The 26,269-nt window shown below is 38.0% G+C and overlaps 1 protein-coding gene across 12 annotated transcripts; it reads left to right on the top strand.

Annotated features, from left to right (window-relative positions):
• On the top strand, positions 1 to 26,269 carry ZNF283 (zinc finger protein 283). Of its 12 annotated transcripts, XM_012446630.2 has the most exons (6): positions 955 to 1,027; positions 1,329 to 1,493; positions 3,967 to 4,030; positions 7,834 to 7,921; positions 10,017 to 10,143; positions 22,743 to 26,269. In XM_012446630.2, the coding sequence occupies exons 3-6, from the start codon at positions 4,017 to 4,019 to the stop codon at positions 24,440 to 24,442; spliced, it is 1,929 nt and encodes a 642-aa protein (XP_012302053.2). In that variant the 5' UTR covers positions 955 to 1,027; positions 1,329 to 1,493; positions 3,967 to 4,016; the 3' UTR covers positions 24,443 to 26,269. The 12 variants fall into 12 exon arrangements, with proteins under 12 accessions (XP_012302061.2, XP_012302063.2, XP_012302053.2 ...); XM_012446631.2 differs by lacking the exon at positions 1,329 to 1,493 and having other exon boundaries at positions 978 to 1,027; XM_012446634.2 differs by lacking the exons at positions 955 to 1,027; positions 1,329 to 1,493 and adding an exon at positions 1,049 to 1,063.

Here is a 26,269-nt window from a genome sequence, read left to right as displayed (position 1 = left end):
AGAACACCATACCACATTGAATGCACCTGATCTGGTCTGAAAAGCATTAGAACATGGAATTACTTGAGTGACTAAAAAGTAAAACAATGAGGAACTGATCATGGCATCAGAAAATGTGAAATCAGTTGGATCAATGTAAAATCCCAATGTAAGTATTTTTAAAAACATTTTTCTTTTTACTTTGTAATTTCAAAAGCAATGCATGTTTATTACATAAAATAAGAATACAGATCAAGTGCAATAACAGAAAAAATCCCTATAGCCCATGGAGTGGCTGAAAATGAATGATTGCTAATGGGTATGGGTGTCTTTTTGGGGCAATGAAAATGCTCTAAAATTGATTGTGATGATGGCTGCATAGCTCCTTGAATAAACTAGAAACTACTGAATTCGGCCTGGTGTGGTGGCTCACACTGTAATTTTAGCACTTTGGGAGGGTGAGGCAGGCGGATTGCCTGAGGTTAGGAGTTCAAGACCAGCCTGGCCAACATGATGAAACCCCATCTCTACTAAAAATTACAAAAATTAGCCGGGCATTGTGTCAGGCACCTGTAATCCCAGCTACTCGGGAAGCTGAGGCAGGAGAGTCGCTTGAACCCAGGAGGCAGAGGTTGCAGTGAGCCGAGATTACACCATTGCACTCCAGCCTGGGCAATAAGAGCAAAACTCTGTCTCAAAGAAAAAAAAAAAAACACCAAAGACCCTCAAGCAAAGGATAGAGCTCCCGGTCGTCTTCGGAAAAATCGCTTCTCACAGGGGAAGGCCAGTTGCATGCTGGGAGCATCCCTGCTCTCCCGGTTTCAACTTCCGGGAACTCGCCCTCTGTGGACTGCATTTTCCAGAAGTCTCCGGGACACAGGTCTTTTAGGGGCGGGGCGAGCTTGCCTGCCAGAAGTACTCCCCGTGGCTCAGCTCCCAGCCTGCGAGCATTTCCCGGCTCTTGTTTCCCATCAGCCTCTAGGTCCAAACTAACCACGGGGCTCCGGGTCCTCTTCCGGCTGTCCTCAAAGTTCTTGGATTCTGCGTGGTAAGTTGGCGGAGTGCGTAGAAGTAATCAGTCCGGGTAAGGCTGGGAGGGCTCGGCGGGCTTTACGGGGACCGGATTGGAAGCGGCAGTGAGAGTGGGAGTGGTATCGGGGGCGCTCGGTCAGGGGAGGGCCGGGTCCTCGAGCCTGTGTGCAACGCGAGCAGCCGAGGGATAGTGTGTCTCAGACGGCGTGGCATAGCCGGGGCGTGTCTCTGCGGAGGTGGATGCAGTTGTGAATGTGTGACAGGATGATGGGGTGCGTGGCCGTATTTGTGTGATTTGCTTTGACCAAATGCTCTAGGTTCTCTAGGTTCCCTTTAGCCTGTCTTTGGGCCTGCCACAGTTAAATGACCGCAAGAAAGAAGTCTATGCTAAGCCCCAGAATGAACGTTTCAAGCAAGAAGGATGAGAATTTTAGATCTGGAAGTGTCCTCGCGACAGGCTCTTGACTGGGGAAGTTCTAGAGGTAGGATTCCTATGAAGGCGCCTCTACGAGCTCTTTGGTGACGAGATACATGTTTCAGAGCCATTGCAACCAGACTCCTGTCCCCAAGAATTGCCCTCAACACAGAGACAGACTCTAGCCTCCCTTTTCGTTCCGTTTGGTTATGTATGGATGGAGGCAGAAGTGGCCCTAGAGGACGTTTTGTTCTCGTTTTGTCTTTTTAAATTAAGTCTGTGGTGTGCTAGAAATGCTGGTGTTTTATGTTACTGTTTTTCCGCAGTGCTGCGAGGTTGCCAGATTTCTAGATTTCTAAGGAGCTTGAAGAGGAGAAAAGGATTTTTGCATATTTAGAAATCAAGATTTGGGTGAGGTTTTTCATACGTACAATTTTTTATACACATGCATTCAATTACCTTTGCTTCTAGGTCATGAGAACTTTTTCTTTCCTTGGCCTGAAATATCTTGACTGGGTCTTCCCAGTCAAATGACCAAAATATCTTGACTGGGTCTTCCCAGTCAAATGACCCGCCATGCTGGTACATATTTCCTCCCAATTACCCCCTATTGTTCTTCTCCTCAATTCTTACCCACCTGTTCATATGCCAAATTGTTCGAATTCTTCAGTGCATTATGATGGTATAGAAAGGCACCTCTTGTAGATTGCTGTTAGAGCTTTATTTTGGACTGTAATTATTTGAAGAGATTAGTAATTAAGTGGTGTCATATACAGGCTATTTTTTTCATCTTTTCTGTAGTCATTATTAAACATTTTTTATTTTTTTAGAGATAGGGTCTCACTCTTATTGCCCAGGCTGAGTGCAGTAGTACAGTTATAGCTCACTGCAACCTTGAACTCCTGGGCTCAAGTGTTCCTCTGGCCTTGGTCTCCCAAAGTGCTGGGATTACAGTGTGAGCCACCACGCCTGGCCCATAGTCATGATTCTTAAAGCAAGGCAAGGTATGAGGGATTTTAAGTAAGGGGACATTTCTGGTAGTATATGACAATATTGTCTGCTTTGTGAGGCTTTTAGTGGTAGAAATATGATTGAGCTTTGAGCGTAGAGATTTGTGGTTTGCACCAAGAGTGAGGACCTTCAGATAATCTTTGGGTAGAAGTCTGTAACATTGCCAAGCATGAATTGTTTCAAGTCCATCTTTGTGTGGCATGTAAGAAGCTGTCTTGTGTTGTAGTTAAAATTAAGGCTCTGGATCTAAAGTATCTGAATTCAAATCCTGGCTCTGCTTGTTGGTAGCTGTGTGAACTTAGACAATTGATTCGGGCCCTCTGTGATACATCTATAAAATAGGGACAGAATAGTAGCTACCTAATGGAGGTGTGATGAAGTAAGATGAGTTATTGTGTATGAAACTTTCTAGAGCAGTGCCATCCCCATGATAGGGGCTTACTGAATATTGAGTTGCTGTTACTAAATATTGAGTTGCTGTTACTGGGCTTTTCTGGATTATTTCCCATCAACTTTTCATAGATTAGAGTAATAGAAATGTGAAGTTGATTGTGATGGGTGCTTGCAAGTTTTTTAAAAAAGTGACCAGATGCTCAAATGATCTCAGACAGGAAAACTTTTTTTTTGAGGCAAGGTCTTGGTGTTTTGCCTAGGCTGGAGTGCAGTGGCATGATCATGGCTCACTGTAGCCTTGGCCTCCCAGGCTCAAGGTATCCTCCCGCCTCAGCCTCCTGAGTACCTGGGGCTACAGGTACGTGCCATGAAGCCCAGCCAGTTTTTTTGTATTTTTTATAGAGATGGGGTTTTGCTATGTTGCCCAGGCTTGTCTCGAATTCCTGGACTCAAGCGATCTGCCTCCTCAGGCTCCTGAAGTGCTGGGATTACAGGTGTGAGCCACTGTGCCCAGCCTTAAAACAGGAAATCTTAACTGAGGTCTTCTTGTTCCATTGACGAGCTTCCAGGTGACCAAAACCCCTTGAAATTGAGACCAAATTCTTGTAAATATATGTAAATATATTTTTTAAGTGGGCAAAGTGTCTGTAATTTCATGAGGTTATCAAAAGTGACCATGGCCCAAAAAGATCTTGCTCTGTTGTTCTGGAAAAAAGATTGTAATTTCGGGGAAGGAGCTTAAAAAAATTAGTGTCCAATAGAATGAAAATAGTCAAGTAAATTGCAGTATATCTAATGATGGAATTATATGCACCTAATAAAAATTAAGTTTATAAAGAATCAAAGGAAGGAGAAATATAAATGATGCAATTTTAATGAATCATTATAGTTATGGACGAATGTGCTCAAGAATATTTTGTTACATATCAATCCCATCTATAAGACAGGGTTTTGGAAGACATATTTTAAAGATTACATCTAAAATGTTACTTTAATTGGTCATTCAGTGAAGAAGTAGAGAGGTGCACCCATACTTATTGAGCATCTACCCTGTACCAAATACTGTTCTCTTTATGCACATTTATTTTCTTCCTTAGACTTTGAAGGTGGTTTATCTGATTTGTGTTGATTTACAGGAGAATCTTGACGGCAAATATGTCTCATTGCCAAGAGTAACAGCTACAGCATGTTCAAGAGCTGGTAGGTGTAAATTGTTTCAGGCCCACTGATTTTTAGTGTTGGCCCCATTTGTTCAATTTTCTTAATGACTGAAATATATCCCTCCTGTCACTCAGTTTTTTTATATTTGGAAATGTTTATATTTCCAATTATGGAATTAATGCAGGCTTGGTCAAAAAACTCAGCATCAGGAGACATACAGAGAAGAAAGCTGAAAATCACAACTTCAAGAGTTAATCATTCTTAATGTTTTGGTGGGTTTTTTTTTTTTCTTTTTTGAGATACAGTCTCACTCTGTCACCCAGGTTGGAGTGCGATGGTGTGATATTGGCTCACTGCAACCTCCACCTCCCAGGCTCAAGTGATCCTCCCACCTCAGAGGGGAGGTAGCTGGGACCACAGGTGTGTGCCTCCATGTCCGACTAATTTTTTGTGTTTTTGATAGAGATGGGGTTTCACCATGTTTCCCAGGCTGGTCTTGAACTCCTGAGCTCAAGCAATCTGCCTCCTTTGGCCTCCCAAAGTACTGGGATTACATGTGTGAACCACCACACTCAGCACTTTGGAATATTTGTGCTTAAATCTTTTTTCCGTTGTACCTATGGGTGTGGTTTTTTTTTTCTGCAGAATAAAATTATTGTAATGGGTAATGTAAATGAATTGAAGACTCTTTAGTTCTTAGTTTGAAAAAGAAATCCAATCCAGATCTAGGTTTTATGTTAATCTTGAATATTTAGAGAGAAGAGGGAAGTGTTAACGAGTCCCTTATTTGAAAACCTTCAAATATTGACATCTTCTGGGATTATAGAAATGTCATTTAAAAATGAATTACCAGGCAAGTAAGAGTTTTAGAATTAGATTATTTTAAAGGTTACCTCTACAGACAATGGTAATAATCTCCAATATACAGCCATCTTACCAAAAATACATTTTACAGATAATATTTCCAAGGACAGGTATAAATGCCAGGAGGTAGATTAAGAAGGTTATGGTTGTAAATATTTAAGTAAACCACCAATTTGTGCAGAAGAACAAGATTGAGCCTCTGGTTAAGTTCTCAGCTTGACACTAATCAGATTGTATTTTCTGATGCAGCTTAATGATGCTGAATCTCTATGTATCTTCTGGGAGGAAGGGGCATTTTCCTCTATATGTTTCTGAGGACCTTTTTCCTCACATTGTTATTTAGGAAGAATGGCAGGCTCAAGGCTGGCCTGTGAAATTTGAGTTAGCATTATAAGAAAGCATGTCTGAGAAGGGCATATTTTACTGTAAGCAAAATAGAATAGCATTAAGTTTCTTTGTTGTAATGGGATAAGGGACAATAACATTCTTCATTTTCAATAATAATGATGAAAATGTGGCTGAGCCTGGTGGCTCGCACCTATAATCCCAGCACTTTGGGAGGCCAAGGCAGGAAGATTCCTTGAGCTCAGGAGTTCAAGACCAGCCTGGACAACACAGTGAGACCCTGTCTCTACAAACAGTTTTTTAAAAAAATAATTAGCAGGGCAAGGTGTCATGCACCTGTGGTTCCAGGTACTGGGCAGGGAGGTTCAGGTGGGAGGATCACTTGAGCCCAGGAGGTTGGGGTTGCAGTGAGCTGTATTTGTGCCACTGCACTCCAGCTTAGGCAGCAGAGCAAGACCCTGTCTCTGAAAAAAAAAATACAACTTATAAACAATTATCATATACCATTCACTATTTTGTATGGATTTCTTACTTATTCTTCTGTGGTAGACATTGTTCTCACCCTTCTTATTGATGAGGAAACAGAAGTGTTGAGAAATTAGTAGCTATAAAGCTCAAATTCACATCCTAAAGGTCTGACACCAGAACTTTTATGTTAGAATATAACTCACACATTATGTTAGTTATAAACTTGCCTGCCTAAGGAATTGATCATGCATGTCTTTCTTCATCAATTAGTATGAACCAACACCACCATAACTAATGAGGGTATGGCAGGCTGTAATTTATTAAACCTTTTGCTTACTATTACGTAGTTTCTCATTTTTAGTTATCAGAAATTATTTTTGGTTGAATATCCTTGTATATTTATCTTGTGTCCTTCTTTCTTCTTTAGCTATTTCTTTTTTTTTTCTTTTTTCTTTTCTCTCTCTCTTTTTTTTTTTTTTGAGATAGAGTTTTGCTCTTGTTGCCCAGGCAGGAGTGCAATGGCACAATCTCAGCTCACTGCAACCTCCACCTCCGGGTTCAAGTGATTCTCCTGCCTCAGCCTCCCGAGTAGCTGGAATTACAGGCATGCACCACTACACTCAGCTAATTTGTATTTTTAATAGAGATGGGGATTCTCCATGTTGGTTAGGCTGGTCTCGAACTCCCAACCTCAGGTGATCTGCCCTCCTCAGCCTACCAAAGTGTTGGGATTACAGGTGTGAGCCACCTCGCCTGGCCCTTCTTTAGCTATTTCTTAAGAATACATTTCTGGAAGTGAAGTTTTGGGTAAAGAATTTGCCCCAAATCCCTGACCCTGTGATACTTGTACTTAGGGGGTAATACAGTGTTTAGAAGACATAGTTGTTACCTCGAAGACAAAATATGCTTAGGGATAAGGCAGCCAGCAGCCAGCAACAAAGACCAGTAGGCAGTCTAGGGGACCTACTTTTAAGGAACTCATAGGAAGGTAGTTATAAGCAATACTGTTGAATCATGATCAAGCATTTGGAGGCAAATGGAATTTATTCTGTAAGGTTTATACCTTATGGTTTTTATTCTACTAATGTTAGTTGCAAAGTGAGCCTAATAGGACCAGCTGATTCAGCTGTTATCTGGAGGGTACCATGTCTAAGAGAGGTTCAGATACAAAATAAATCCATCAGTCAAGATAAGAAAAGCAAGATCAAAACCTCATTAATGGAGGGGGAGCAAAAAAAATAATAAAACCCCCACAAAAAAAAAAAGAAAAAAAAGGACGAAATTCCGCAAGTTATGCCATGGATATATTAATATTATTCCATTAATATTATTAATATTTCATTAATATATCCATGGCATGACTTGGGGATTTCATTTATTTTTTTTTCTAGGCAAGACATAGGCATATGTAGAAATTATAGAATTTGTGTAATACGTGACCATGGTTACAATTATTATGTGGATTACCTAAATGAAAAACATGATCATAATGAAAATATGAATGTTATTAATATATATGGATATATAACCTTATTTTTAATTTTTTTGTTTCTTTCTTGAGATGTATAACTTTCTAAACATTTTTTCATCTATTGATGTCCAATTGTCAGTCTTTTTGTATTGATATATATGTATTTTATAAATGTAATCATACCATAAATCTCATAACCTACTTTTTCTATTGAGTATATCTTGATTATTTCCCTAAGTCAGCATGTACTCACTGCATGATATTTCATGTCATGAATATTCTGATAGATGTATTAGATAGTCAGCTTTTTGGGTTCCTAATGAATTCCTTATACATCCTGTCCAGCTCCCATGTCTTGACCAACTTCCCTCAGTCCTGAGCCCATGAAGAACATTGTAGCTTGGACCATGACAGGTATTCCTGAGAAGTAGGAATGGAAGGAGGATGATCTGATCTCCTGGGCAGGACTGAATCATTGAATCCCAGGTCCAGATTCACATCCTCAGAACCAGACACTGCCAGAAATCTCCCTGCTGAAGAACTTTGGGGTTTAGGGTGACAGTTTGGATTCCATAAACAGCATGTAGGGTGTGTAGTAGAAGCAGGCATGGAGAAGATAAGATCTTCTATTAGTGTAAGTTAGGGTGGCATCACTGAGGCACATCTGGTTTAATACTTCATTTTCCCTCCCCAGTTCTGGCTTTTCTGGATTCTGTGCTTCGCCAATAGAGGAATCCTATGGAGCATTAATTAATTCTTGCAATTCCAGAACCATGACTGATGTAAGTTGGTATTTTTCTCTCCATGAAATACTGTGATTTTTAGGGTGTGTGAATCTTTTCCTTAATTTTCCTAAAGCCTTCTCTCTGACAGAACTCCATCCCTGAACCTGCTCAGTTCTTCCTATTCCAGTGGAGGATGGTGCCAAATAGCCTAGTGTCCTCCCCTGGTGCCCCTCCCCTTTCTAATCAATGTCATATTCATTGAACATATTATTCAACATCTCCTGTGTTCCCAGTCTTCTAGTGAGAGCAGTGATAAAGCGGTGGAGTCTTTTGAGGGGAATATTTAAGCTTCTGTTAAGGATAACTCAAAGAAATATAGTTAACCACACACTTACTTATATATAAGGAAAACCCATAGTGCATTGATTTCCTCTATCAAAGGTACCAACAGGATTCATATAAAGGGAAGAGAATGAAAGACTGCAAGGATTTTGAAAACAGCAGTATTTTTAAATTTAGGTTAAAATGCTGATTTTAGAGGGTGGCTACCAAAGAAGCCAGTCAAGACACTCTGCCCTTAGACAGTTGGATGGTCACCCAGAAGAACGATGTTAGTTGTTTGTGCATTCTCCGGGAGCACTTTCATATTTAACTGCCTTGGCTGTCTTGAGTGATACCTTTTGGTATCACCTCTGTTTGGCCACATCTGCACCATTTTCGTCACCTGAGTTTCTCATTCCTGTGTCAGGTCTGAAGTGTGTTTAGGTAGTGATGAGAGTCCCATTGGACCACATGCAAAAACTTGGAACTTCTCTATAGACCCATTTTCCACAGAGATAAGATGGACTTTGGGGTTGCTTGTTCTCAACCTTAGTTTATGTAAGGTTGCATTTGTTGGGAGGCTCTTGAGATTAGAGAGAGGGGAGTGAGTGGTTCTTCCCAGAAATTACCTAAGAGATGAAGACCAGTAGTCTTTGGAGTCACCAAAGGACTCTACCACCAGTGGATTTTGAACCAGTTGACTTTGAAGTCATTTTGTCATCAAGCAGGATGTGTAGGTCATGAGTGACATTTGTGTCACGTGCAACATCCTATATCAGTACTTTCTAACTCAGGAACAAGGAAAGTATTAAGCAAGGAGTAGTTGACAGTAACAGGTAAGATGATGGCTAAAGTCTAGGTGATAATAAATTTCCACAGTTAAGAAAATTTACAGAAGTTTTGTTCAGACTAAATGTACAGATATAATTGAGTGATTAATCTCATATATCCAGAGGATAAAATGAATTGCAGCAAATAAAAAATATTGTTTAAATTCATCATAAGAAAAAATGCTTATGATGTAATCTATCAGTGATGTATTTGAGTCTTGGTGATAGTCCCTAATTTAATGGGAATCATTTTTATAAAATAAAGATTTATAGTACAAAAACTTTTCATGTTTCCCCTATTTATTTATTTATTTATTTTTGGAGACAGAGTCTTGCTCTGTTACCCAGGCTGGAGTGCAACTTCCGCCTCCTGGGTTCAAATGATTCTCTGCCTCAGCCTCCCAAGTAGCTGGGATTACATGCATCTGCCACTACACCTGGCTAATTTTTGTGTTGTTAGTAAAGATGGGATTCCACCATTTTGGCCAGGCTGGTCTCAAACTCCTAACCTCAAGTGATTCACCTGCCTCAGCCTCCCAAAATGCTTGGGATTACAGGCGTGAACCATTGTACCTGGCCTTGTTTTCTTATTAAAGGGGAAAGATGGTGAGCAATTCACTTTCACAAAGAATTTTTGAGGAAGGCACATAGCACTTTGTAAATACACATGATGTACACACACACACACACACACACACACACTTTTAACAGAGAAGAAACTGGGATTTTTTTAAATATATTACCAGACAGGTCTGGATAGCTGAGTTATCTTACAGTATCTGGGAAGTTTTTCTGCTATAACAAGATTCTTCTAGAACATGTTGGCATTCTGCTTGAGTCACACGGATTTTCTTGCTTTTTCCTACTTATGTCGGAGGTTTTCAGCCTATTTGATTGTTGTATTTCTTCCCTTCTTTGTAGTTTATCCTTCATACCTTCTTTTTTCCTCTTGGTAATGTTTTCTTGAATTTCACAAGTAATACATGGGTTTTTGGTTTTAGGGGTTGGTGACATTCAGGGATGTGGCCATCGACTTCTCTCAGGAGGAGTGGGAATGCCTGGACCCTGCTCAGAGGGACTTGTACGTGGATGTGATGTTGGAGAACTATAGTAATTTGGTGTCACTGGGTAAGGTCATCTGCCTGAAATAATTTAGAATCTCCTCTTTGCAACATCAGTTTTTCTGCACTGGAAATTACAGGGCTATCTTTGAAGAAACCAGGTGAATTTCTTTTCCCCCTTCCCAAGGGCATGTTTTTATACTCGCTGGGTTATAAATGGGTTCGTTAAGCACATTGCTCTTCCCCATTCCTCAGTGAGCTTTATGCCATTCACGGGCCCTCCCTGCAATCACCTCTCTCCTTTAATGGCCAAGGGGCTGGATTTGCAGTATAGGGCATTTATTTCATAACCATTGTCAAAGAAACCAGATTTTATAAATTCTGCAAATACTATAATGAATGTCTACTCCTGGCCAGCATTGTGCTGAGCACTATCAATTGAATCATGAACAAGATTTGATAACTTGCACATTTTCAGCAGTTTACTTTGTAGTAAAGGAGAAACGTCAAATAAGTAAATCAATAAATAGATAAATAGTATGTAATGAAGCAAATTCTTTGGAAAAAATAAACACCATAAGGGAATAGAAAATGGTGGGGACTGACAGGGCTAATTTAAATAAGATGGTCAGGGAACGCTTTCTTGAATAGAGATGTGGAGCCTGGGATCAATCTATGTGAATATCTGGGGGAGGAACAGATCAATCACAGTGAACAGCAAATGCAAAGGCCCTGTTGTTGGAAAGGAACTTTACTGGAACTTTATCAGAACTCTAGGGTAGAGTTATTAGAGGAACATGTGCTAAGAAATTAGGCCAGGGAGATAGGAAGGGGCCAGATAATACATTGTTTTGTTGTTCTTGTGTGTGGAATTTGGATTGTTTAGTCTCTTTCAGTCTGAAACAGTTCACGTCTTTCCTTGACTTGCATATATGTCTGTGATGCTTTTGAAGATTACAGGCCAGTTATTTTGTACAGTGTTCCTCAATTCGGATTTGTCTGCTCTTTCTTCATGATTAGATTTAGAGTATGGATCTTTGGCAGGATTATCACGGAATTGAGCTGCGTTCTTCTCCTTGCATTTTGTTGGGTGGTGTGAATGATTTGTAATTCCTCCTGTTATTCACTCTGAGTACTTGATTAAGGCGGTGTCTGCTGGCTTCCTCCTTGTGCAGTTACTCTTTTATCCTTCAATAAGTATTTTGTGGGGAGAAACTTTGAAACTATTAAATATCGTGAAACTGGGCACAGTGGTGGCTCACATATGTAATCCCAGCACTTTGGGAGGCTGAGGCGGGTGGATTGCTTGAGGCCAGGAGGTCGAGACCAGCATGGGCAACATAGCAAAACCTCATCTCTATAAAAAAATGCAAAAAAATTAGCTGGGCATGGTGGTGTGTGCCTGTAGTTCTAGCAACTCAGGAGACTGAGCTGGGTGGATTGCTTGAGCCTGAGAGGTTGAGGCTGCAGTGAGCTGAGATTGTGCCACAGCACTCCAGCCTGGACGACAGAGCAATACCCTGTCTAAATAAATAAATAAATAAATAAATATTGTGTTTACCTCTCAAACTTTTCATTTGTTCATATGTTGGATTTCTAGTCAATGGGCTGTATTCTATTTTTTCTGTTATTTATTCTGAAGCTCAAAGTGTTGGCGCTTGTCCCAGATTTGGTCAGCGGGAATCCTTTCATGATAGTTTCTATGGCTTTTTGGCACATCTCCATCACTCTTTGAGTACCTCCTGATTTTCTGATAAACAAGGTGTTACAGGTTCATCTTCTGTGAAATTTTTCTGCTCTAATTTTACAGTCATCTATACCGTTGAAGTGCCTGGTTATTTTAACACAGATTTATAGTTATTATTTTATGCATTTGTTTTTTAAATCAACAAACGAAAAGTGCAATAATACTGACTTTTATATTTATATTCATGTAGTTACCTTTACCAGTGTTCTTTATTTCTTCTTATGGCTTTCAGTTACTTTTTAGTGTCCTTTCACTTTAGCCTGAAACAGTCCCTCGAACATTTCTTCTAGAGTAGGTCTACTAGTAATCATCTCCTTCAGATTTTGTTTTTTCTGGAAATTTCTTAATTTTACCTTTATTCTTAAAGGACAGTTTTTGCAAGTATAGAATTCTTGGTTTTCCTTTTGGGACTTTTCAATATACCATCCTACTACTTTCTTTCTGTTCTCCATGGTTTCTGATGAAACCTCAGCTCTAAATTAGCTGTTAATCTTGTTAGGGATTCTTTTATGTGGTAGGCTGCTGCTTTCTTCCTGTGTTCTGGTCTTTTTGTCTTTGGGTTTCCATAATTTGACTATAATATATCTAGATATGAATCTTTTTGGGTTTTTCCTCTCTGAAGTTGTTGAGCCTCCTGGATGTGTATATTCCTGTCTTTCGTCAGATTTTCAAAGTTTTCAGACATTCTGTCTTCAAATTGTTTTCTACACTTTTCTCTCTACTGTTTTTCTGTGATTCTTATGATGTGTATGTTGGTGTGCTTGATGGTATCCCATTGATCCCTCAGGGTCTCTTCGTTGTTCATTATTCCTTTGTCTTGTGGCTCCTCTAGTGCAATAATTTCAAACAACTCATTTTCAAGTTCACTGAGTCTTTCTTCCGCTGAATCCACTATTGAAATTTTCATTTCAGTTACTTTACTCCAGAATTTCTGTTTGGTTCCTTTTTTATAATTTCTGTCGTTTTATTGATATTTTCATTTTGTTCATACATTGTTTTCCTGATTTCCTTTAGCTCTGGGTCCATGGTTTCCTTTAGCTCATTAAGGATATTTGGATAGTTCACTTAATGTCTGGGCTCCTCAGGAATGGTTTCTGTCAGATTCTTTTTTTCCTGTGAATGGGCTCCCTATTTTCCTGTTTCATTGTATGCTTTGTGACTTTTTTGTTAAAACTGGACATTTTGAGTATTATAACATGATACCTCTGGAGATTCAATTTTTCCATTTCTCAGGCATGGCCGATTTCTGCTTGTTGAGGGCTAGAGCTGTCAGACTTTTTCAAACTCTTTTTGTAAATTGTATATTCCTTATTGTATGTGGTCACTGAAGTTTCTGTTTCATCATCTCTGCAGTCAGTTAGTACCACACAAAGATTTACTTAAGTATCTGGCTGTAAAAAAGGGAAGAAGAAAAGGTCTATTGGCCCTTTAAATCTTCCAATAAATGTTTTTGGGGAAAGCTGCTGTGGCTGATGGGGCTAAAATCAAGGCAGTTATCTGGACTGGTCCCTCAAAGAAACACAAAACCCACCAAAGTGCACAACTGTGAATTTTTTGGAAGACAAGGTCACACTGCCAAGCCAGGTCCCAGCCGGCTGTTCCAGTAATACAGGCTGCTCTCCCCACAGCTGTGGTGGGGCTGAGGAATGAGGGATGTGATTAGTTGGTACACAACATTCCAGACACATAGGCCTCTCATCCCATAGCATTGGCTGGACTGAGAAATGGGGGATGGTGGCTTGCTTGCACAAGCCACTCGCTCACCTAAGAATGATAGCCTCTTTATTCATCCAGCACTCCCCTGGTTGTTATGGAAGTGTCTGATCAGGTTCCAGAGTTAAGAGTTTGTTGATGGCAATCTCTCTTTCCAGTTCAATTGTTGCTTTGGTGGAGCCACCAGCCCTTAGAGCTTCCTACTTCACCATTTTGTGTGACATCAGTCCTACATATTAATTTAATGTAATTATTGAAATGGTTGGGTTTCAGTTTACCATCTTGCTATTTTTTGTTTCACTAGTTGTTTCTTTTGTTTCCACCTTCTTGGACTAATCAAGTATTTTTTAGTGTTCCATTTTATCTCATCTGTTATCTTTTGCTGTATTATTTGTATTTATTTTGGGGATTGCAATATGCATCCTTAATTTAGCACAGTCTCTTGTAATTAATAACGTATTACCTTGTTGTAGAATGTAAGAATTTTACTAATCTGTAAGCTTCATTCAGCCTGAAAAACTTCCTTTAGCATTTCTTGTGTCAATGGCTACTAGCAGCTAATTCTCTCGTTTTTTTTTTTTTTTTTTTTTTGGAGACAGTCTCACTGTGTCACCCAGGCTGGAGTACAGTGGTGTGATTTTGGCTCACTGCAGCCCCTGCCTCCCAGGTTCAAGCAATTCTTGTGCCTCAGCCTCCCAAGTAGCTGGGATTACAGTCATGTGCCACCACGCCTGGCTAATTTTTGTATTTTTGGTAGAGATGGACTTTTGTCATGCTGGTCAGGCTGGTCAGGCTGGTCTTGAACTCCTGACCTCAGGTGATCCACCTGCCTCAGCCTCCCAAAGTGCTGGGATTACAGGCATGAGCCACCATGCCTGGCCTTCATCTTTCTTATTTTTGAAGGATATTTTTTTACCAGATATGGATTTCCCAATTGATATTTTTTTCTTTTAGTTAGCTTAAAAAATGTTCCATTATCTCAACTCTATTGTGTATGATGATTAGACAGCTATGATTCTTATTGTTCATTTTATATATGCTTTATTCTCTGTTCAGTTTTTTCTTTATTTTTGGCCTGTAACAATCTGACTATAAAGTTCTGGATATGTTTTCCTTACATTTATTGTGGCTTTGATCCCTTTCCTTTTACCCTTACCTTTAATCAGTGGGCTTATTTTTGTTTTATTATTATTATTTTTTGAGATGGTGTCTCGCTCTGTAGCCCAGGCTGGAGTGCAGTGGCATGATCTTGGCTCATTGCAACCTCTGCCTCCCAGGTCCCAGTTCAAGCAGTTCTCCTACCTCAACCTCCCAAGTAGCTGGGATTACAGGCACAAGCCACCATGCCCAGCTAATTTTTGTATTTTTTAGTAGAGATGGGGTTTCACCATGTTGGCCAGTCTGGTCTTGAACTCCTGACCTCATGATCCATCCACCTTGGCCTCCCAAAGTGCTGGGATTACAGGTGTGAGCCACCGTGCCCAGATGGGTTGATATTTTTTATTGAATTTGTAGAAATTTCAGCCATTGTATCTTCAAATACGTTTTTCTACTTTTTTAGTACTTTTCCTCCTTCTCAGACTCCAATTACATGTGTGTTAGACCACTTATATGGTACCACCAATCACTGGGTGGAACCCCTAGTCTTTTTACTCTTTGTACTTCAGTTTGTTAATTTTACCTGTCTTCAAGTCACTGTTTTTTCTTTTCTTTGATAGTGTCCACTTGTTGTTAAGCCTATCCAACAAAAATTTTATTTCATGTACATTTTGTAGTTCTAGAATTTACATTTGATTTTGTGGGTCTGCTTTTATTGACTATATTTTCTCTAAATCTCATATCAAAGTTTCCTGCTTCTTTACCAGTCTTATAATTTCTCATTGTATACTGAATATTATAGATGCTATGTTGTAGTGACTTAGGGATTTTATTATCTTCCTAATAATTATTTATAACTGTTCAGGAAAGCAGTGAAATTAATAGCAGATCACAGCGTTCTTTTTAAGAATTGATTTTTGAATGCAGGTGTAGTTTGGGTTTATCCTTAGTCCTGCACATAATTCTTACTCTGGGTAGGGCAGGGGTTTTCAAAGTGTGGTCTGAAGACCTTTCAGTGGGCCAAACCTTTCCCGAAGTAAAAAAGTATTCTCATAACAGTACTGAGAGGTTTGCCTTTTTCACTGTGGTGACACTTCCACTTGTGGTGTGGAAGCCATGGTGAATCTTCTCTGCTTTAGCATGAGCAAAGGAAGAGGCACCAAATAGTACTAGTAATTATCATATTCTTTACCTCCACACACAAAGAAAATGTGTTCAGAAAAATCCCAGTTTCGCTTAAGAACATCTTGAAGAAGCAGTTAGTATTCATTTTATTAAATCTCAACCCTTCATTATATATACATTTAAGAAATATTCTATATAATGAAATAGGAAGTATCCATTAAAGTCTTCTGCAATATACCAAAGTATGATGGTTGCCTTGAAGGAAACCACTTGTACAATTGTTTAAATTGTGAGTTAAACTAACTGCTTTTTTCACAAAACACCATATTTTTCTTCAAAGAATGACAAACTATGGTTATTCAGACTTGGGTATTAGGAAGACATTTTCTAGCAAGTGAGCCTGTTACTTCAAGAATAACTAATAATATTTGTTGCCAATGATACAGTTCAGTCTGTCATGTAAAAATTGGAATTTTGTAAAATGTATATTCATCATTTTGAGTTTTATAGCTTCCTGATACATAAAGATTTTTTTTGAGGAGATGGGTGGTAATATTAACATGTGATTTTTTGATGTTGTATAGTGAACTAGGTCAACATTTCAAAGATCTGCGTAACTCTTTGAATCAGTTTTCCAAATGACCAGTGTATGGATGTTACAAAATTATGCATGGTAAATGATTATTCAAAGTAAAATGATTTTAATGTAACATGATATGAAAAGTTGACAGATATGATTTTATATTCCACATTGCACCTAACCTACCAGACACTACCATTTCTTAAGTTTTAGGGTGGTATCAAAGAAAAATATCCACAGTTATCTGAATACACTAGTAAAATATTCTGCCATTTTTCAGTTATGTATCTATGAGAGGCTGGATTTTCTTCATATACTTCATATATATGATTTTCTTCATATATGTCATATATATGATTTTCTTTATATATTTCAACCTAAACATATTGCCATAGATTGAATGTGGAAGCAGATATGAGAATCCAAGTGTCTTTTATTAAACCAGCCATTTAAAAGATTTACAAAAATTTAAAACATTATCTTTCATTTTTTTTGTTTTAGGAAAGATTATTTTTATAACTTATTTATGTTAACATTAATGGTTTATTGTTATTTTTAAGTGAATTAACATCTTAAAAATTCTCTTTAAATTTTTAACATGACAAATATCAAAATATATAATTATATAAACTAAAAGTCTTTTGGGTCCTCAGTGATTTTTGTTTAACATTTAAAAAGAAGTTAGGGGCCGGGCGCGGTGGCTCACGCCTGTAATCCCAGCACTTTGGGAGGCTGAGGCGGGTGGATCACGAGGTCAAGAGATCGAGACCATCCTGGTCAACATGGTGAAACCCCGTCTCTACTAAAAATACAAAAAATTAGCTGGGCATGGTGGCGCGTGCCTGTAATCCCAGCTACTCTGGAGGCTGAGGCAGGAGAATTGCCTGAACCCAGGAGGCGGAGGTTGCGGTGAGCCGAGATCGCGCCATTGCACTCCAGCCTGGGTAACAAGAGCGAAACTCCGTCTCAAAAATAAATAAATAAATAAATAAATAATAAAAAGAAGTTAAACTTATATTTGTTTACTGACACTGTAAAACCTTACATAAAACATAAGTAGTAAGTAACTAAAATGTTAAATCTAAAATGTTAAATTAAAATCTAAGCCTTACATAGAAATTAAAATTCACTAAACTACTGCTGCTAAGTTATACAAAACTATACTCCTTTTAGTTCATAATTGGTCACCTATATTCAGTGACTAATATTCAGTTGGAATATTAAGTTGGTCAGCTTAAATACTGTGGCTTTCTTTTGACTATTCACAGAATCTTTATACCAAAATGTTAATGCATAAAAAGCAGCAAGACATTGTTAAAATAAAACAGCAATAGAGCAGTTTAGGCCTGTGACCAACTATATATGATTAAACTTACTTCCCACATTCATATCACAATAATCATCCACCATTTAATAGCTCAACCAAAATGCTACATAGTCATCAAAAGGCAAGGCACATGAAAACCCCTCACAATCAAGAATGATCTGGACCGAAATGTCAGTAGTTTTGAGTTTGGAAAACCTTGTGGTAGGTGTTAAGGCTCAAAGGCTCTGGTTAATTTAATATAATAAATAACAGTTTCATAATGGAAAAAAATTAAATCATCTGTTGAGGTATAAAACCTAATTAATTTATAAGGATGAAATAAGTAACTACCTTGAAGTCAAAACACATTATGGACAATGAAGGAGTATTATGATTATCCCAAATTGACGAGGGTATTTAAACCTAGGTATACACTCTTTCTTAAAATTAATTTATAGAAAGTCATAACCTGTGTGTACATGAATATGAATATACATCTTATCCACCTTGACAAGTACATTATTGCTGGGACAGGTATCTCTCTTTTTTTTTTTTTTTTTTTTTTAACAGAGTCTCTCTCTGTCCCAGGCTGGAGTGCAGTGGCTCAATCTTGGGTCATTGCAGCCTCTGCCTGCCAGATTCAAGCAATTCTCCTGCCTCAGCCTCCCAAGTAATTGGGACTACAGGCACATGCTGCCATGCCCAGCTAATTTTTTGTGTTTTAGTAGAGACGGGGTTTTATCGTGTTGCCAAGACTGGTCTTGAACTCCTGAGTTCAGGCAATCTGCCTGCCTCGGCCTCCCAAAGTGCTGGGATTACGGGCATGAACCACTGCGCCCGGACCAGGTATCTTTTAATAACAAATTACTTATATGTAATTAGCCTAGAAAGGCCAAACTTCTCTTTTTATTTTCAGCTTTTGGTTTTTAATATACCTGGGGTTATATAAACAAAAGCATAGTCACAGTAGTTCTGCGCTACATAAATTATGAATTATGTCAAAGAAACCTGATCGTTTCTAGTATCTTTTGTAATATCTGAACGAGTTAGAAGGAAACGCCATGCTCTGAGTTCAGATTATGAGTCCTTTATTCAGCCAGCGACAGAGAGTCAGCTAATGCTCAAATTCTCTCGGCCCGAGTAAGGGGCTTGGTTTCCCTTGATACCTTGATTTCGGTTGGGGCAGGGTCAGCCTAGCTGAAGCGGAATTTTACAGAAGCAGAACAAGCAAGTTAGTAGGAGGAGGCTGGTAACCAGGGGGCAGGAGGTTCCCAGGATTGTTGGTTGCTATGGGTATTTCCATACAATCACTAAGGAGGGTAGCAGGGGGAACTTTCCATACAATCAATCACCAAGGAAGGTATTCATAATAGCAGATACACTTGCCAAGCAGGATGCGGTTACAGTGGTTACAGGTGCTGTGAACAGTGTGAACCACTCTTAACGGTTCAAAGCTTTGAGTGCAGCATGACCCAGTAATGCACCTGAGGGGCTGCGGCAGGGAGAGAGAGGCTCGAGAGGGCTTGTCAGGTTTGCAGCTAAGATGGAGTCAGTTAGGCTAACCCAGGTTAGTTTATCACACTTTTGTAAGTGAAAGAGCAAATCTTTGTGTTTGCTCAGTGGCGCTTTAGGAAACCTGAAAGGCAGATTTTATGGAAAGACATAATCTGTTACAATCTGTTTCATTATTCTGAATTTGGAAAAGGCATCATCAAAAAGGATTGTCAGAGGAGCTTTTGACAAGAACAATAGTTGTGACTATCTAATTAATCAAAAAGTCAACATAATTAAAATAATGAGAAGGTAGCAAGATTTTAATTTTTGTGTAAATGAAAATCGTTTAGATGTGTAGTATAAGGCAGCTAAAAGCATTTAGCTATGAGACTCTTAAAATTTGAAGTGTACATAGAAGTCTGGCAAAATTATGCAGATTTAATTTCTGCACATATTGAAGAAAAAGAGTAATACTTTAATTTCTTCATACAGAGTGGACACTTTACTCCAAAAACATCATTTTCCTTTAACTATCAGTCTTTTTCATCATATCATACTTATGTTACTTTTTTCTTACATTATGATGTGACAGCATTTCCCATATGCATTTAAACCTGCTAATATTGTCAACGTACCATGCTGAATGACACTATAATTTAAAGGTTTATTTTCAATCTTAAAATATAATTAACAGTATTAATGTGTTATAAGATGATGTGTGCATTACATTGATTTTTGACAGAGTAGTTTGAGCTTAGTTGAGTGAAAATATGTTTAACATGGTCAAGAAATAAGTAAACTTAATTGAACAATAACTCAAGATATTTGTTGTTCCTGTTTTATGAATATCTTCTTAGGAACCTTTTGTGTGACCAGAAATTATTTATCAGTAACTCTCAAGATCGTCTAAGTGAATTAGAGATCTTATAATTTAAAGTGATCCTTAAATAGCAATATAATTACTGTTGATTTTTTAAAATTGATAGACATTTAAAGTTTTTAAATAAGGTAAATGTATAGATTCACATAATTGCAGCATTGTTTGAAGTTATAAAAATCAATCCTTTTATAAAAATCCTAAGTAAATGTACAATTTAAATTTAATTGAACATATATTTTTATAATTGTGAACTTTATGAAAGCAATGTTTGCTTTCTCTCAGGGGTTGGAAAACTATGGCTCTGGAGACCATATCCACCTGTTTTTGTAAATAAAGTTGTATTGGAACATAGTCTTGCCCATTCGTTTATATGTTTACATATTGCCCATGGCTGCTTTGATAAAATGGCAGAGTTGTGACCATAAGGCCCTTTACAGAAAAAGTTTGCCAAACTCTAGCTTTTCTGATGAGTACAATGGGTATAGAAAACATAGGTGTTTCAGAATAATTTGACTTTCTGAAGTAAAGTAAACCTAAGTTTTGCATAAACTAGAATATTTTGTTAACATGGTTTTTACATTGTGATAAAATCAGGAAGAAGGGTCCAGGCACAGTGGGTCCCAGCACTTTGGGAGGCTGAGGTGGGCAAATCATCTGAGCTCAGGAGTTTAAGACTAGCCTGGCCAATGTGGTGAAACTCTGTTTCTAATAAAAATACAAAAGTTAGTCAGGCATGGTGACATGTGCCTGTAATCCCAGCTAGTCAGGAGACTGAGGCAAGAGAATTGCTTGAACCTGGGAAGCGGAGATTACAGTGAGCTGAGGTCACACCACTGCACTCCAGCCTGTGTGACAGAGTGAGATTCTGTCTCAAAAGACAATAATAATAATCCAGAAGAAGACATTATCATACTTGATTAGTAACAGGATTTATCTTCAGTAGATTACTTGAATTCTCACGATATTTATATATCACATAAGCGTCTTAAGTTATTTTAAAAACATTGAAAATCTAGTGTCAGTGCTTTGCTTCTTATCTTGTAATATAGTACACAGAGCCACTGTTTTAACTGGGAGTTAAATTTCTTTTCCTTTGAGCTACAGCTTAACAAGCATTTGCAGATTTTCTTAAAAAGCCACAACATTTGAAGCAGTGGGAGTCTAATTTTTCTCTCATGTTGAAAATTGTTAAATTCTGGTTTTTAAAATTTATGCAAGCACTTGTTCATCTTTAAAACTTATCAGCATAGAGCTTACTTAGATTTTTTAAAATCTCATTTACTAATTCTTTCTGTTTTGGAACTCTTTAGGTTGTGAAAACTTGTTAAAATTTAAAGTCTGTCAAATGGCCACTGTGGTTCTAAATTACCATAATGGAAGTCTGACACTTTGCTAGATAAGCCTAGGAATTAGGATAATAATAAGTATAAATATAAGATGCTGAATTCCCTAAAGAGGAAATTGTTAATTGCTTCATGCTTACAGATCTTTTATTTCAAGCAAAACATATAAAGCAAACATGCAGACAACTTGGGCCATAAAAATAAAGAAATAAATAAAGGAAAGAAGAAAAAAGGAAAGGAAGAAAGAGAGGAGGGGGTAGGAGAAGAGAGAGAGAAAGAAAAAAAAGAGTAATGAAGAACACTTTGCCAACTACGTAGTCAAGGTCATCTGGTAGTTACTAGTTTGTGATCTTGCTGTGGAGTAAGGCATGGCTCAAACCATGAGTTACCTGTAGAATCCATTACAAAAAAAGGCCAGACTCAGTAGCTCATGCTTGTAATCCTTTCACTTTGAGGAGGCCAAGGTGGGCAGATCACTTGAGCGCAGGAGTTTTAAGACCAATCTGGGCACATGGTCAAACCCTGTGTCTAAAAATATATAAAAACTAGCCAGGCATGGTGGTGGGTGCCTGTAGTCTCAGCTACTTGGGAGGCTGGAGGTCACCTGAGCCTCAGAGATCAAGGCTGCAGTGAGCCGTGATTGTGCCACTGCACTCTAGCCTGGGTGACAGAATGAGAACCTTTCCCAAAAAAACAACAGAATAAAACAAAACGAATTTATTACAAAAACAGATACACAAACCACCGTTGGTGACTTGGACAAGTATGAAGTACAGAAAGTGATGCAAGGATTTCCTGATAAATCAGCTATATGGGGCTATATAGAGTGTACATAAGTCAATTAGAAAGTGGAGATTATTTCTTATCTCCCAATAAGTCACATATAGATAACCAAACAGATAACATATCAAAGTTGGAAGTTCACAAACAAATGCTGGAGTTACATTCAAGTCTTCCAGTAGAATTTTGGCTAGAGGTAAAGAAAAGCCACATATTACAGAAAATCTAGAAAGGTGAGGTTAGACAAAACAAAATCAGCCAAAGCTCATTATGATAAGAATTTGATTCCCATTAAGATACATACCTAGCAGGGGACATTGGATGACCACAACTGGGCACATAAGGGCTTGATTGATGGAAGCTGACATTTGGTTTGAGGGAACATCAGCATGGGAAAATGAGGGACTTGTTGAAGTGATCTCTGTGGAATCCTCCAGAAAACTATAAAATCAGAACATCAAGATCACAGGAGCTGTAAAATCAATGCTCAGGAGTGAGTTCAGTAAGTCTCCTAATTTGTCTTTTATTTCTGCTGTAGTTTTTTTTTTTTTTTTCCTTGGTGAAGGAAATAAAATGTGTGGTTTTCTTGTTTTCTTTCAGATTTGGAGTCAACAACATATGACACCAAAAAAATATTTTCAGAAAAGGACATTTTTGAAATAAATTTTTCTCAATGGGAGATGAAGGAAAAAAGTAAAACCCCTAGCCTTGAGGCATCCATTTTCAGAAATAATTGGAAGTGCAAAAGCATATTTGAGGGACTAAAAGGACATAAAGAGGGATACTTCAGTCAAATGATAATCAGCTATGAAAAATTACCTTACAGAAAAAGTGAATCTCTTACGCCACATCAAATAATTCATAATACAGAGAAGCCCTATGTTTGTAAGGAATGTGGGAAGGCGTGCAGTCACGGCTCAAAACTTGTTCAACATGAGAGAACTCATACAGCTGAAAAACACTTTGAATGTAAAGAATGTGGGAAGAACTATTTAAGTGCCTATCAACTCAATGTGCATCAGAGATTTCATACTGGCGAGAAACCCTATGAGTGTAAGGAATGTGGGAAGACCTTTAGTTGGGGATCGAGCCTTGTTAAACACGAGAGAATCCATACCGGTGAGAAACCATATGAATGTAAAGAATGTGGGAAGGCCTTTAGTCGTGGCTATCACCTTACTCAACATCAGAAAATTCATATTGGTGTGAAATCTTACAAATGTAAGGAATGTGGGAAGGCCTTTTTTTGGGGCTCAAGCCTTGCTAAACATGAGATAATTCATACAGGCGAGAAACCTTATAAATGTAAAGAATGTGGGAAAGCCTTCAGTCGTGGCTATCAACTTACTCAGCATCAGAAAATCCATACTGGTAAGAAACCTTATGAATGTAAAATATGTGGAAAGGCTTTTTGTTGGGGCTATCAACTTACTCGACATCAGATATTTCATACTGGTGAGAAACCCTATGAATGTAAGGAATGTGGGAAGGCCTTTAATTGCGGATCAAGTCTTATTCAACATGAAAGAATTCATACTGGTGAGAAACCTTATGAATGTAAAGAATGTGGAAAGGCCTTTAGTCGTGGCTATCACCTTTCTCAACATCAGAAAATCCATACTGGTGAGAAACCTTTTGAATGTAAGGAATGTGGGAAGGCCTTTAGTTGGGGTTCAAGTCTTGTTAAACACGAGAGAGTTCATACTGGTGAGAAATCCCATGAATGTAAAGAATGTGGAAAGACCTTTTGTAGTGGGTATCAACTTACTCGACATCAGGTATTTCATACTGGTGAGAAACCCTATGAATGTAAGGAATGTGGGAAGGCTTTTAATTGTGGATCAAGCCTTGTTCAACATGAGAGAATCCATACAGGGGAGAAACCTTATGAATGTAAAGAATGTGGGAAGGCTTTTAGTCGTGGCTATCACCTTACTCAACATCAGAAAATTCATACTGGTGAGAAACCTTTTAAATGTAAGGAATGTGGGAAGGCCTTCAGTTGGGGTTCAAGCCTAGTTAAGCATGAGAGAGTCCATACTAACGAGAAGTCTTATGAATGTAAAGACTGTGGGAAAGCCTTTGGTAGTGGCTGTCAACTTAGTGTTCATCGGAGATTTCATACTGGTGAGAAGCTTTATCAATGTAAGGAATACAGGAAGACCTTTACTCATGGCTCAAAACTTGTTCATAACAGAACTCATAGTAATGATAAACCCTACAAATATAAAGAATGTGGGGAAGCCTTTCTGTGGGCAACTTACTCAAATGAGAAAATTGATACCAATGAAACCTTATGATTGAAAGCTATAAAAGAACATTTTTGTGTGTGTGTACAAACAAGGAGAACTTTTACTCTTGAGAAACCCTGTGAATGTAAGGGCTGTGCAAAAGCCATTCATTTCTGTTTATGGACAATTATCTTGCTATCCAGAAATTCATACTAGTGAGAAATATTTTGAATATAAGTAATATGAAAAGGCTTTAGACTTCTGTACAGTCTTATTGGATATCAATTTATACTGATGTAAAATCATTTAAATGTAAGGAATGTATGAAGATCTTTATTCAAGATTAACACCAGGGAATTGGTATTTGTTAAACAGTTTAAATGGAAGGAATGTGGGAAGGACCTAAACTTAATTCAGTTCCTGCTGCACATCAGAGAATTCATACTGCTTTGTGATCCTATGCCCGTAAGGAATTTGAGAAGGCTTATAGACATGGTAAATATCCTAGAGCACATCAGAGAATTCATCCAAATGAGAAATCATTTGAATTAGAATTATAGGAAGGCCTTTAGACAAATGCTACTCAAATCCAGAAACTGGTGCCAGTCACAAAATTGTCATCTGTCAATCATGAGATAAATGTGGAAAGTGAGTAAATATTTGAAACTTTTATAGCAATTCGATGTTTCCAAAACACTCTTATTCTGTTTTACAAAATTATCAGTCCACAAATGATTGGGAATTGAAAACAAAGTTTATTCTTTCCCAGAAATAGTTTTAGGGACAAGACTAACACTTTTCAAGACGTGAAACAAGTCACAATGTAATTTACTTTAAATAAAAAATTCTTCACTTTCACCTCTCTGATTAGAATAGCAGAATGTTTATACTATAGCAAGATTTGGCAAATGAGGGAATCACCATTTTCTAATGCGTGTAACAGCATAAGATAATTTATATCAGAGATGTTAAATGTACAGAAGCCTTCCAACACTATTCAGTCTTTGTTAAACTTCAGTAAATTCATCCTAGAGAATAACTGTGTTAATGTAACAAATGTAGGAAAACCTTTATCCATGGCATATACCATACTATCATCACAATTTCACCTCCATACTACCTGTAGGATGGTGAGCAAAATGCTTATCTCCTCTGGACGTGATGTTTAAAATGCTGATGGTAACTAATAATGCTATTATAGAGATTAGATGGATTTAGTATGCATTATATCCTTGGAAGAGTATCTGGTATGTAACCTATGTGCAATACGTATTAGCTATTGTTCATATTGTCTTTATTGTTAGTATTACTACTGGTGAGTTCTTAGGAGAGGCACAGCCTTTTGGTGGAATGAATTCAGAAAAGCTTCCCATAACCACTCATCCGTTTGAATTTCAGATAGTTCATTCTGGATAAGATCTAGTAAGGATAAATAATTTGAGGGGATTTTTATTCAGAGTTTATTCCTTAAGCTGGGCTAAAAATTGACACTTGAAAAAATCCAGACTTTTGAAGAGCTTAGGAAAGCAAAACACCTTTTTTATATTATATTTTTTATAGAATGTCACACATTTGTTTCTTTCCTCTTGGTGAAATTTGATATGGGCCTCTCCTTCACATTTCTCATAACACGAAGTTGGAAATAGAGGCTTAAAAATATTTTACCAGGACACTTCACAGATGGTGGTGTGTACTTCATCTTGCAATACATCAGAAGCAGATAGTATCCATTTCCCCCACTATCACCAGTGCCAAGTTTGATCACTTAAGATGATAACTGGTGGAGCTCTCCATTATAAAAATTCATTACGTATCTTGTAGGATTAGTCAGCCTTGATCAATGATGTTTGGTAATGTGTGATCATATGGTATGTATTATACATTTTTTTTTTTTTT

Source organism: Aotus nancymaae, unplaced genomic scaffold (assembly GCF_030222135.1).
Source record: "Aotus nancymaae isolate 86718 unplaced genomic scaffold, 86718_ANA_hifiasm-v0.15.2.pri h1tg000028l, whole genome shotgun sequence".
In the NCBI taxonomy this organism is placed as follows: domain Eukaryota; kingdom Metazoa; phylum Chordata; class Mammalia; order Primates; family Aotidae; genus Aotus; species Aotus nancymaae.
Note: the sequence above shows the minus strand (reverse complement) of the source record. Positions and strands in the feature narration are given on the sequence as shown.